This window comes from Eptesicus fuscus, chromosome 5, assembly GCF_027574615.1.
Source record: "Eptesicus fuscus isolate TK198812 chromosome 5, DD_ASM_mEF_20220401, whole genome shotgun sequence".
NCBI classification, from domain to species: Eukaryota; Metazoa; Chordata; class Mammalia; order Chiroptera; family Vespertilionidae; genus Eptesicus; species Eptesicus fuscus.
In genome coordinates, this window is record NC_072477.1 from 34,008,038 (window position 1) to 34,021,598 (window position 13,561).

Consider the following 13,561-nt stretch of genomic DNA (forward strand, 5'->3'; position numbering starts at 1 on the left):
ATCATTGGTTAGGCTCATATGCAAGCACACAAGTCCTTTGGTTGATCTATCTCCCTTGTCCCCACCCTATTTTAGCCATTTTAATGGCTGCTTGCATATCTTTTAATTGAAGGAAATCAATTTATTGAATGTTCAGTGATTAAAGTATTTTATCCATGGTTCAATTGCATGCTTTTAACTTAAGACTTCCTCAAAAGTTTGGCTATTGCAGGGGAAAAAATAAAGAATTAGGAAAGAGAGGAAGAAGGGCTGGAGGAGAAGAGTAGAAGAAAAAAAGAAAAGAGACAAGTAGTATATACTACCCAGGAAAAAATTACCTCATTGGTTTTGTCCTTAGTGCCGTCTTCAAGCTCTCTATAGTTTTACTTCTCTCTTCTTCTTCTTCCTTCTCTAATGCGAGCAGAGATTTTCTCTATGCAAAGAAAATTGAGGTTACTTTATCCAATTGTATATTTAACCCTTTGCACTCACTTTTTTCTTGATTCCTTTATTCTAATGCTAACGGTGTTGAGTCACACTCGACATCCGAGTGCAAAAGGTTAAATTATGGTACAAGCAAGACAAACCACAGATTACATGCTACTAATACTTTTAACACAAACCTACACTAACAAAAGAGAAACATGCAAATTGACCATCCCTCTGCTACGCCCACCAGCCAATCAGGAGTGAGTATGCAAATTAACCCAACAAAGATGGTGGCAGCCACAGAGCTGGAACAAGCAGGAGGCTTGGGTTGCCCTCGGTGATGGAGGAGGCCAAGCTTCCTGCCCGCCCTGGCCGTGGCTGAAGGAGTGGCTGGGGGCCTGGGTCACCGGGGCGTGTGGCCAGCCTGAAAATGGCCCTCAGCCCCTCACCCAGGCTGGCCATGCCCCCATGTGGTGAGGATCCCTGCTGGGGGCCTTGGCCAGCCTGAAAACATCCATTAGCCCCTCACCCATGCTGGCCAGGCACCCCAGCAAGGACCCCCCATTCTGAAGAGGGTGTGGCCAGCTTGAAAACAGCCCTCAGCACTCCTCACCCAGGCTGGCCACACACCCCCAGTGGGGACCCTCACACCATGGGGGCGTGGCAGGCCTGCAAACCACCATAGGCCCCTCGCCCATGCTGCCCCATGCCCCAAGGGAACCCCCACCCTGATCTGGGACACCCTTCAGGGCAAACCAACTGGCCCCCACCCATACACCAGGTCTCTATCTATACTAATAAAAGGGTAATACGCTAATTAGACTGGGAGACCTTCCGGACGTTCTTCTGGACAAAGCTATGGTGGCGGGGCTGAGGTAGAGGTGGTTAGAGGCCAAGAGGGGAGGGCAGTTTTGGGTGATCAGGCCAGGATGGGACAGCAGTTGTGGGTGATCAGGCTGTTAGTGGAGTCAGTTGGGGGTGATCAGGACAGTTGCGGGGGGCAGTTTGGAGTGAGCAGACCAGCAGGGGGGCAGTTGGGGGCAAGCAGGCCAGTGGGGAGGGAAGGTGGGAGCGAGCAGGCCAGCGGGGGGGGGGGCAGTTGGGGGCGAGCAGGCCAGCAGGGGGGGCAGTTGGGGGCGAGCAGGCCGGCAGTAGGGGGGCAGTTGGGGGCAAGCAGGCTGGCAGGCAGAGTGGTTAGGGGCTATCAGGCATGTAGGTGAGCGGTTAGGAGCCAGCAGTCCCGGATTGTGAGAGGGATATCTGACTGCCGGTTTAAGCCTGATCCCTGTAAAGCGGCAGTAGGACATCCTTCGAGGGGTCCCAGTTTGGAGAGGGTGCAGGCCAGGCTGAGGGACACTCCCCCCACCCCCGTGCACAAATTTCATGCACTGGGCCACTAGTAAATAATAAATCTGTAACAAAGATTTACTATAAGCCAAAATGTGGAGCAAAAGCCCCAAGAATTCCACATATTTGTTATCTCTACTAAAAGTTAGTTATTTCCACTTTTAAATAAAGCTTTAAGAAATGTTTAGAAAACTTAAACATTAAGTTGTACAAATGTTTGTGTAACTATTCTATAATCACACTCTGATGAGATATTACTATTTATATTTGATAGAAAGAAGAGCGAACCTGTAGTTAATAATAACATTATCACACTATCAAGCTGAGGTGGGCAGCAATCCTCCCACCCTATGTTTCCCATTCCTCAGACGAAAAGTGTAGTCTTTTACACTTGTGGGTTCCATCAAATTATTTTTAAAAAGGAAGAATTAAATTGGACCTGATACTATGATGGACAATTCTTTCAGAGGAAATGCTTAAGTTTTAGAAACAACTCAACATCATTTGGAAATGAGAATATGGAGTGTATGTGTGCGCGCGCACTCTCCCTTCCCAGGGATCTGCTAGAGCACTGCTTCTCAAGCTTTAACGTGGATATGAATCATCTGGGGTCTGTTGAAATGCAGGTTCTGAGTTGTTTGGTCTGGGGCGAAGCCTAAGATGCTGCATTTCTGACTAGTTTCCATGCAATACGGATGCAGGTCTGTGGACCTCACTTGGAAGAACAAGGCCTAAGGAAGCAGATCTCAGTTGTTATTATAAAGTCATGAATGCTAATAAGCTTACAGACTTGTTAAAAAGTCTTTTCCTTTCCCTTCACCTCATGACCCCCTAGTTGTATTAGAAGAATCCCAGGTCTTCTGGGCCCAGGTGCCTCTACCCATGGAATCACTGGTCCCTTGCCTTCATCCTACTCTGTACATGGGCTTGGCTAGTCACCATCTTTTCACCTGTTACCAATTCTGATAAAATGCGTGGTTGGGGAACAGACTGGGGTATTGAAAAAAAAGTTTGCCTCTCATCCAATGTGTTGCAATGATACAGTCTCTTCCTTTCTTTCAGGAAAACAAATCATCAAGGGGGGACTTTACTTAATTATTTTCTAGTTAACAGTATCAGCATTAAATAACTAGATGTTAATTAAAGTCTAACTTTGACTTCACAATTAGGAGGATAAAGCCCAAAGAAAACATAAATACCAGTATCATTTATGGCAACTGAAATAAAAATCAGTAAAGTCTTGTTTGTAAGCTGTTATTGTTTCTGCTAAAGTTGTCCTCTTGCTGGTGATGCATCTGGACAGCTGTCACCAGAGGGTGGTCGGGAAGAAGCTGTGTGCAGAATAGTCAGTGAATTCCTTCACAGCTCTGTGAGACCCATCCTCTGGAAAATTCAGCACAAATCCAGCCAAGTACGTTTAATCTCCCAAGGCACAGCTGAACTCTACACTCTTAAGCAATCCTTTGTCTCTGCAGCTCAGAATCAAGCCTTTTATGAACATCACTCCTTGTTCCTAAGCTTAATCACACAAAACAGATCCCAAATTAAAGACTACTCACATTTTTTATTATGGTTCACTAATACTAAGAGAATTTGCACACATTTATCTTAACCTTGAAGAGGGTGGGACATATAAAAGCAGACTACATTAAGTCTCTTCCTAGTAGAGGTGGGAGATTTATGAAAAGTCAAGAAAATTAAATTGAAATTTCCCTTCCCAATATAAGGATACTTTCCTATCAAAACAAAACACAATATCCTATTTTTTGTATATGGAAACAGATTTAAATCTCAGATTGCTTATTGTATTGAGAAAGCAGAGGATGTAGATGAACCAATATACTAATGTGACTTTTCAAAATGAAATGATTTATGGAAAGTCTCACGTTTTCAATCTTCGCATTTAGGAAGAAGGCTCATTTGCAGCTTTTTATAGAAGAGGGGGAGATGCCTACATTTCTGAAGATGGCTGCTACACCAAACACCAGTATGCAGGATAGGCTGTGACCCTCTGTGGGTGCTCAATGCACCTAATAAGTCCCTGCTCACATGAGAAGTGGGCAAAGACAATGTGCAGCCTGGCGGAGGATCTGGTCAAAGCTGCTACAGTATACACTGGAGCATGCAGGTCTAAGAGAAAGGCACGGAGGCACAGAAACCCTTCCTGGCTGGGAGTCAGGAACCAAGCTCCGGTTTGGACATTTCATTGGTGTGCAATCAGTAAGCCGGCAGGCTAAGCACACTGAGTTCCACCTCACACCCTTTCACCCTAAAAGTGTACAAAGTCACACACAGAGAGTCCTTCTACAACCTATTGGGCTGCACTTTTCTTTTTCCATTTTTCACTCTTTAATGGATCATTCAGGGGTCCTCTAAAGAACAAAGCATCCTTGTTAGGAGGCTTACGTAAGTAGCTGAACTTGCTCCACAAACGGCTTCACAAACTAGTAAGTGCTGCAGTCCTTGACCTGGACTGTTTATCACTCTCAAGGCATTAAAGAAAACAGATGCCTGCCCCGCCTCAGAAAAGTTGGAAGTGGGGAATGGGGAGAGATTCCTAGGCCTCTTTTGTGGGTTTTTAACCCAAGTTAGTGAGAGGCAAATTGGAAAGGAATCTTTCCGCTCAGGCTAATGGGTTTAAATTCCAGTTCTATACTTCCTAATTAGATGACCATGGGCAAGATAACTTATAGACTCCTTATCTATAAATAGCACTTACAGCATAGGGTGCTTGTAAGCCTTTAAAACAACATGTAAAGTGCCTATATACTGCTTGTCAAAAGATGCACACTCAAAGGCTGAAGTTGCTACTGATGCTGAAAGCAAAGGATGATGACAATGGATAAATGCCTCTCAACAATTTCCTAGTAAAGAGCCAGAATCTGGCTGCCAGGCCATAAAAGGACTGAACAAACTGTGTGCCTTCCAGTCCCCGGGACAATGCCTCAGGATTCTGCTGTGTGTTGTAGGCATCCTCTAATACAGTTACCAGAGCGATTAGCCAGAACTATGGGAGGAGGTGGTGGCAACAAGTGGGCTGAAGAAAACAGAATATCCACCAGAGTTTCTGGTCTTATCAGGCCTCCTTACTCCTTTATGCATGCAGTCGTTCTCTGGTCTCACTAATTCTGTTAATGCCTTTTACATTTAACCCTGGAAAGATACTGGCTGGGTCCTTAACAGAGCATTAGAAAGCTTTGCTAGGTGTTTAACACAAAGAATAGCAAAGTGACTGCCAATTTAATAGCCTTGAGATTCTCTTGGAAAGAAAGCAAATGTAATTAAAATGTACACAATTCATGAATGCAGCAAAGGGTTGTCCAAGGACTGGATGAGGAGAAAGGAGGCCACACACTGGCACATCATGGACCCCCTAGAGCAGGAAGGGAGCCAGGGGGACACCAGACAGGCATGGATAAGTCACTAAAAGACCAATTAACCTAATGGTCCCAAAATGTGAAGAAAGGAAAAATCCATAGTGTTTAGTGCTTCTCCATTTATGGAAGTGAATTCATTAACAAAGAAGCAAGCGCCCCTGTTAGCTATCAAACAATGCTGACTCCATTAGAAAGAAAGACAGCCTGCCCAGCAGGTCCCTTTTTCCCTAACTGCAAAGAACAAGAATTCAGAAAATAACCTTTATAAGAAAGAAATGTAAATGACTCTGAATTATTAGGGTTTAGGCAGAAGCATAGAAAATCCCTGATAGTCACCACAAGCCTCACATTCTGCTAACATATTCACGCAAATGCTGAAATCGCCCTTTATCTTTGCCTTTGTGCAGGATGCCTTGTATGAGGAGGATTTGGGAGTTACTTTCTATTCTTTTCTGCTGTGCTTTCTGAGTAGAAACCCTTGGGGCAAAAGCATCTATAATTTAGCCCTGTTCACATTTACCGGGCTGTTTATTATTCACTGTAGGACAGCAGAAGCATCTTCAAAGGGAAAGCTAGAAAAAAGGAAGTTACTAAAAGTCAAGGCCTCTGAAAGTTTAGCAAAAGTGTGAATGATTCACATATTCTGGTCAGTTTTTAACTTTTGCAGCAGTAGCAAAATGTTTGCTTTCAGTGATAAGAAACTAATTCTCCACAAGGACTCTGGGGAAGGCAAGGAAGAAAAGGGTAGAGGAAATCATTATGGAAGCTATCATCTATATGGATGGTATAAACTCAAAGCCGAATCTAACAGACTGGCTCTTAAAATCATGAGTGTGTCCACTGAGGCAAAGGCTGTGTTCTACTGTGGGCAACCTCCTATTGTTATCAACAGGAAGGGGATTTAAGCTCCTGAGGCTCAAAGGCTGATGATTTGTTTTCCACTACATATTTCAGCTGGGATCAATATGTGCCCCTCAAGCTGCTCAGAACACTGACATCACAAAGACTGCCACTTTAGACACCGAGAATGCATTTTAAGCAATTACTGAACCAAAAATACATGTACCAAAGATTTCCCAAGGACATCTCGGTGGTGTTATTATTATTATGCCTTTTCATAACACCACTCATACCATGGACTTTTTTTGTTATTTATATGAGCAAGAGAGTACCTTGGTGCCCTGTAAAATCAAGAACCAGGGAACTAAATAAATCCTCAATAAGAGAACAGGAGGAGAACAATGAAGAGAGTGTCATTATTTTTAAATGGCATTAATTTTTAGAACAGTGCTGCTGTAATGAAATTCCAAATAATCGGTAAGAACAATTGCAAGTTAAAGTTGAACATAAGCCAGATTTAAGATTACATTTCCTCTTATAACATTAAACTCATGTATATTTGAGGGTGTGCTGATTTTATTTAAAACATACTGGAAAAAATAATTTTGCCAAGTACCACTCCTGCCCTCCCCCTCCAGCCGTTTTTCCAACGTTGAACATTTGGAGTGGAGTTTGGAAAGATAATGACATTTGGTAGTTCTTACTCAGGTGAATTAATTGTGCAACTGTGTGCTTTGTATTAGACTTGTATTTTAAACCATGTGTCAGAGAACAGAAAGTATACCTACAGCAGCCATGGAATTGAGCTGATCAATGTAGAATTCAGGCCAACTTGTCGCTCCCTTGTTTTCTTCCTGATCCTAAAGAGAAAAACAAAAAGGTAATATACCACCAGCTGTAAACATCCAAGGGCCATAAGCACATCTGACTTCCAGAGCATGAGACAATGGCCCACACAAACCCCTAGGAGGCACTGAGATGGAAAATATTTGTCTATAAATGTTGGCTTTCAATCATCAGGCTCTCCACTTGACTAGGGTGGTCTCCCCAATCAATTTCCAAGGAGTGCTGACATCATTTCAATGGGAACTTAACCACATCATGGTGTGAAGTTGTTTTTCTTCAGGGGCACAATAACAATGGGCAGGGCACTGTGTTTGCTGCAAGGACAAAGGATCTCTGAGTCCTGTCACACTGAGGACAGTACTGCTTGACTATTCGTCAGGATGAAATCCACAAGAGAGAAAAAGTTGTCTTAAAAATGGCCACAGGATTCAGCTAGCTGTTAACTAGATTTTTGTCAGTTCGTTTATTCAGACTCCAGCAGACAGTAACAATTTTAAAGGAGGGTTTCATATGATGTGCGCACAACTAGATTCTTCTTCAGATGAGGATGGGGAATAAGGCTTGACATTGAAGGGAAGGTGATAAAATGAACACACATTAGTTCCAGGCCCAGCCCTCAGGCTATGACAGACTGAGTTTGGATAGAAAATGTAATGCGTCTGAGCTGAAGAGAACCGACACCCAAGGAATTCGGGAACCTATTCCTAAACCACTCCAGCCAGTCTTGTCTTATAAACCAGGTGACCTGAAGCCAGCACCAGAGCCCCAGGGATTCATGGATGGGAGGTCTGTGCCAGACTGAACCCACACTCCAAAATAAATAAAGAATTGGGTCAGGCAGCCCCACTGGAGCAGCGAATCAGCCAGGAGATGGCATTGTGGCCGGGCATATCCATCCATGCATGTTTGCACAACTATGCGCTGCAAGTAAGTCATTTGTGAGCAAACAGACATGAAGAAGAAAATGTCAGCTATTCTCTAACTTCACATTCAGAGAGCTGCTTAGGACAATGGGTCCCTTTGGAGAAGATACTAGACCAGGTACTCGTAGCTGCTACCAGACAATGAAGACGTTACTATCTATTTACTGGTGTCAGAATCCCAATCCTCAGGATAGTGGTTTCAAGGTGGGCTATTAATTTCAGTCCTATACTTTTCCTCAAAAAAACCACACACACACACACACACACACACACACACACACACACACACACACACACCACATCCCACTTTCTGTAAGCAATCTTTCTAGTCAGGTCTACTTGGGTAAGATAAAAGAAACATAATTTCAAAGCTATTCTTTAAGTAGTCACAGAAAGGGGGCAAAGTAACTTGCTTACAGCGCCTTAAAAAGCTGGCAGTAACTGATATGTGAACTCAGGCAGTTGCATGAATTTAATTTGGAGACTGAACAAGGCAGATGATGGGGACGAAGGCTACAGCAGCGGCTTTGAAGTTGGGCTGGATTACACTTCCATGGTTTTAAAAAGCTTAAGAAATCTGATGAGTTTTTAGAAGAGGCCTTGATTATTATTTAACATGCTAATAAACTAGCTAAATGGTAGTGTGAAGGCTGAACCCTTCTCTCGTCTTAAAAGGGAGTAAAATTAGCAAAACCCCACTGTTACCAATGTTTTCAGCAAGCCAAAACCCACAATGGCATTCAATGGTATTTGAACCTATAAAATGAAATAGAAGGTGCCAGATCTTTTTATTCCCTCAAACTAGGGCAAATTTCCAAAACGACAACAAAAATCATACCCCATGTTCGGGGTCCCATGAGAGCCTGTCTGTTGTAATAGAGCTTAATAGTCATCGTTGTGAAACAAAAGTCATTTTAGAAACTGAAGGTTAATATATAGAGAGAAATCTCTATACTTTGGAAAAGCTTTAATAATATATACAGATAAAGTGGAGACCTAGATACTGTAGTCAAAATAAGGGGAAGACTTCTTTTTATTTCAAATGCCTCAATGCTGAGAAAAATCAAATGAGCTCACGTATGTGAAAACTTCTTGTAAATGTACCAAGTGCTATCACTATATTCCTGGGGGCAATTCTCAGAGTTCTTCATTCTATCAATGCATCTCCAGTTTCCCTTGTGTGACCCTGGCCCTTCTATACAGATGTCTACAGCAGATGCCTATAGTAGGCAACTGAAACTCACATCTATGAATCAACTCTTTCCTGCTGTGTGTGGCTGCCAGAGTCTGTAGTTCTACAGAGGCACAGACAGAAGGAAACAAATGCAATCATTCCCTGGGATTCCCCCAAGGAGCACTGGAAAGAAACTCCTGATAGCAATTAGTACAATATTACTGGGTCCTTGTTTTACCACGTCTAACAGGTATTATTCTTTGAGCTATTCATCTCAATTCTACATATTTGTTCTAGAGAAACAAATATAAAACATACACGATTGTATACATTAATTATATAAAGGAAGTTATTGCTGGGAACCAATTCCAGCATGTCATAATTACAAGAGTTTCATCAAAAGGTTGATGAGACTTGGGGGCTCAACAAGGGCTGAGCCACATATGTAATCATCTGTTGGAATGGCTAAAAAGCATCTCTCCCAAACCTGAATAGGATAATCGTTTACTGCAGATAGCTCAGGGAATCTTAATCTACATCTTATTGCCTCCTGTTGGCCAAACACCTGAACAGCTCTAGGCTATTCCCCAACCTGACAATGCTTCTGTAAACCCTACCCTTTGAAGTGTATTATCTCCACCTTGCCTTAGGACAAACTGTGTTAATAAAAAGCATGGGTCCTGAGTCAAGGAGAGTCTTTAGCTCCTTTAGCTGAAGCTCCTCTGATCCCCAAATGCCTTTTAAAACTATCTTTCGTCTTTGGACTCCTTATTGAATCTACGCACAGCCTTTCTTCAGATTGCTGAACCCTTCGTAATGCTAGGACAAGAACCCCGGCATTAATGGCGTACCGAACTGGGGCTTAACACCAACAAGTTATAATGGAAGCAACAGCAAAATCCAACACATATATAGTTTGTGTCAAACACTGTTATAAGCCCTGTTTAATCTACCCCAAAAGCAGGTGTTGCTATGATATTCATTTTACTAAAGAGGAAATAAGACCAAAGAGAAGATAGATGAGCTGCCAAAGGTCACCTTGCTGAAAATTCAGTTAGTAGGAAAGAATCAGAGCAACTTCTTTCTAAGATTAGACTTCAGATGAATCACAAGCAATACACATTAAGGGCAAAGCTGGCCTTTCTCTCTTAATCACTTCACTATTAGAAACTCAAACATGGTCACTTCTATCACCATCAAGGACACACATCTGAATCCTTAGTCACTCACTACCTTAAGTGACTGACAGGCAGTCAGGCAAGATAAGTAACCTTTCTGTGTGACTCAGTTTTAGTTTCTTTATCTGTACCTACCTCACAGGGTCATTATAAGAATTTAAAAAGTTAATACAGTGAAAAAAGCGCTGGGAACAAATACACACAGAACATGCTCAATAAATGTCAGCTAGGATGATAATGAAACTGTTTCAGAATCTCTAGCTGTGGCCATTCTAAGTCCTTGTTACTAGGACTGTAAAACTTGGAGCAATCGGTTTGGAGGTAAATCTTGGCAGTAACTGTTCAAATTTCAAACACACAGTCTTTGATGTGTAAGTCTACTTTCAGGAACTTAGCCCACAATTACAAATTTAGACTTCCACAGATATATATTACAAAGAACTTTTTTTCACTATAGTGCTGTTTGAATTAGCAAATAATAAAGTTAACAAATGGAAGGGGGATGGTTGAATAAATTATCTTGTGGCAGTAATTAAGAATGAAATTATGTAATGATATGAAAAATGACCAAATATTTTGAGGGAAAAGTTCCAGAGTAATATTTCCTACCCGTAGCAAAAAGAAATATGTATACTTTACACACAACATTTATGGAAATATATACAATAAAATGTAACAGCGGCCACCTCTTAGCAGCAGCAGGTCTTTCACGTATAAACTTTTGTACAACCCCAGCTTCTATTTTTTCAAGAACATGAACTACTAGTATATTCATAATTAAAACAGAAGTTCCAAAGCTTTATATGTTTTGTTAGGACAAGAGCTTTGCTTTTTCTGGTGTTCTGTGTAATGTGAAATGCATTGAGTTAAGACCCTGTAACCTTTGGGGTGTCTCTGTTCTCCACCCCTGGGGTACCTCTCTGCTCCCCACAGCAAATACTTAAAACCATTTCTCTAATTGTCTTCCTCTCATTGGAGTTTCTATTTCTAAAACATAATATAATCCTAATATCAATTGTCTGTGCAAAGAAAGAAACTATGACTTGGGTTAAGATTCATGTACCCAAAGCAAGCTAGAATTTTCTAAATTCCCACACATATATTTTTGTGGTAAACAATTTCTTGGTAGCAGCTAAAGTCCTTCAGTAATGTAAGTGGGTCTTGGAGTACAGTTTAAAAATTAAGTCTTTAAAAATAACAGCTTTTGAAATTAACACAGGACAAAATTTTAATAGGATAATTTCCCAAGTAATAATATGTAAGAACTGGTAGTTTTTCTTCAGTTTAAGATGCTCTTAGTAAGGCCCAAAATAGGCTGTGCAAAGGTCAATCAATGGTAAAGGACATGCTCTGGGGTTGTTTACAAGACCACAAATCATAGGCTGAAGCACGTGGCCAACTAAAGCTATAAGTCTCCACGTGTTCTGCTATATTCCCATGAGGTTCCTTGTCTGGATTGGCTAACAAATTCTCCAGCAGTGTATGAGTACTAGCAATCCCAAAGAGCAAGCATATATTAAGGTTTAACCAATTGAATTTCAACAGCACAAAAGTATTATTTCGGCATGATAGTATGAAGTAAATTTCATTCTGACAATCTGCAGTATAGGACAAAGGCAACTAAATAATAATAAAAACCTGTTCCATTTGTAAAGAAAATGTTATTAGAAAACATGTTACCTGTGATCATTTATAGGATCAAGAAATTCTATACCTTGGTAATGATTAAAATGGTCACCTGTTTCATTAATTTGTCATTACTATTCTGGTTTCCATGGATCCACCCCATTTACTAATAAATTCATTCTGTGCTTAGAATTTTTAGAAAATTCTAGTTAGAAAGAGGCAGAAAGGCCAAAATATTTTATTCTTTTAGGCATGTCTTCATGATGTGTGGCATTTACTATACTCAAGTGAGTGATAGGAAATCAGGAGTCAATGTGGGTAAAACTGGATTGAAAGAAGAACAGGTACAATGGAAGGTGAAAAAATATATTTTGGAAGGCCTTGCTAATCACTTCTGCTAACTTTCCTCTCTGCCTCAGTAATGTGTAACCAGCATCTCCTCAACAGATGGCCCCGATGAAGACTAGAGGAACAGCGTAGAAACCAGTGGTGGACGAACTTTCTCTGGAAAGGGCCAGATAATAAATATTTCAGGCTTTGCAGACCACACAGTCTGTTGCAACTACAAGACCCTGCCACTGTAAGTGCACAAGGCAGCCACGGATAACACTCCAACGGATGAGCATCACCACGGTTCCATAGTACTGCATTTACAAAAACAGGTGGCCGGCCAGATCCAGCCCACAGGCCACAGTTGGTGCTAGATAGAGTGGCTCTCAAGAGGGTGGGAGTATATAAAAATTCTACCTTGATCACCAACTGTTTTCCAAGCTTCTTCCTCTTCGTGAAGCCACTGTCTCCAGTAAACCCAGCTGTAAGTTAGGATCAGCTCATGGGGTGTTTGGAATTCCCCAGTAACCTGCACTTTTTCTAGAGAAGCATGCCTGAAAAGCCTACCTTCTTACCAAGCTCACTACTCCCTGAAAGTAGTTAAAACAGCATGGCATATCCTGATATTAGCCCCCAGCTGTTTCTATCTTTCTTTTCTTTCCTTTTTTAATGATGCTTTCTTTATTTTAGGATGTGCCTACCTGATGATGTTTTTCCTTTATTTATTTTAACCTTTTGCACTCGGATGTCGAGTGTGACTCGACACGGTTAGCATCGGTAGCAGCTCGTATGTCGAGCCACACTCGACACGTAGTTTCACCGCGAGGGGGGGAGGGGGATTTTTGTCTATTTTTCCAGTATCTTTTCTTGTTTTCATTATCATGAAAGGACAAGTAAAACATAAATGCCATCTCAACTGATGCCAAAAAAGAAAAAATGAAAAACCGATAACGCATGTGAAATTTATTAGGAAACTAGTACATGATCTTGTTGGAGAATTCAGAGATGGTACACTAACTTCCAGGGGTAGATTATTATCCACTAACTTAGAGCAACGTTTAGACGGAAAGCTCCATATAATCACACCTCACCCTAACAAAAAACACAAAGATTGTGTTGTTTGTTCTAACAGAAAAATCAAAGGAGGAAGAAGAGAGACGATTTATATTTGCGAAACATGTGAATGTAAAACCAGGTCTTCATGTGGGTGAATGTTTCAAAAAATATCACACCATGAAAAAATTATAGAGATTAAAGTTACTCTTTGAATGTACCAATAATTTGAAATATAAAAAAATCCTAATAAATAAGTTTGTATGAAAAGAAACTCCAGTTTTTTATTCTACTGCTGTGCTTTGTAAAATCTGGGGTATTTAAAAAATTAAATCCTGAGTAGAATAAAGGAATCGAGAAAAAAGCAAGTGAGTGCAAAGGGTTAATTTATCTTTATTGTTGAAAGTATTACAGATGTCCCTCCCCCCTCTTTCCACCCATTGATCCCCCTCCTTCCCA

At 41.3% G+C, this 13,561-nt stretch overlaps 1 protein-coding gene across 1 annotated transcript in view; it reads right to left on the reverse strand.

Moving 5' to 3' along the window:
• The window catches only part of DAAM1 (dishevelled associated activator of morphogenesis 1), a 160,875-nt gene that overhangs the window by 47,778 nt on the left and 99,536 nt on the right, over positions 1-13,561 (reverse strand). Inside the window, exons 4-5 of the mRNA XM_028141646.2 lie at positions 6,761-6,832; positions 318-412 (exon numbers count right to left, since the gene is read on the reverse strand). Of these exons, the coding sequence (XP_027997447.1) occupies positions 318-412; positions 6,761-6,832 (167 nt within the window). The remainder of the gene's footprint in view (positions 1-317; positions 413-6,760; positions 6,833-13,561) is intronic.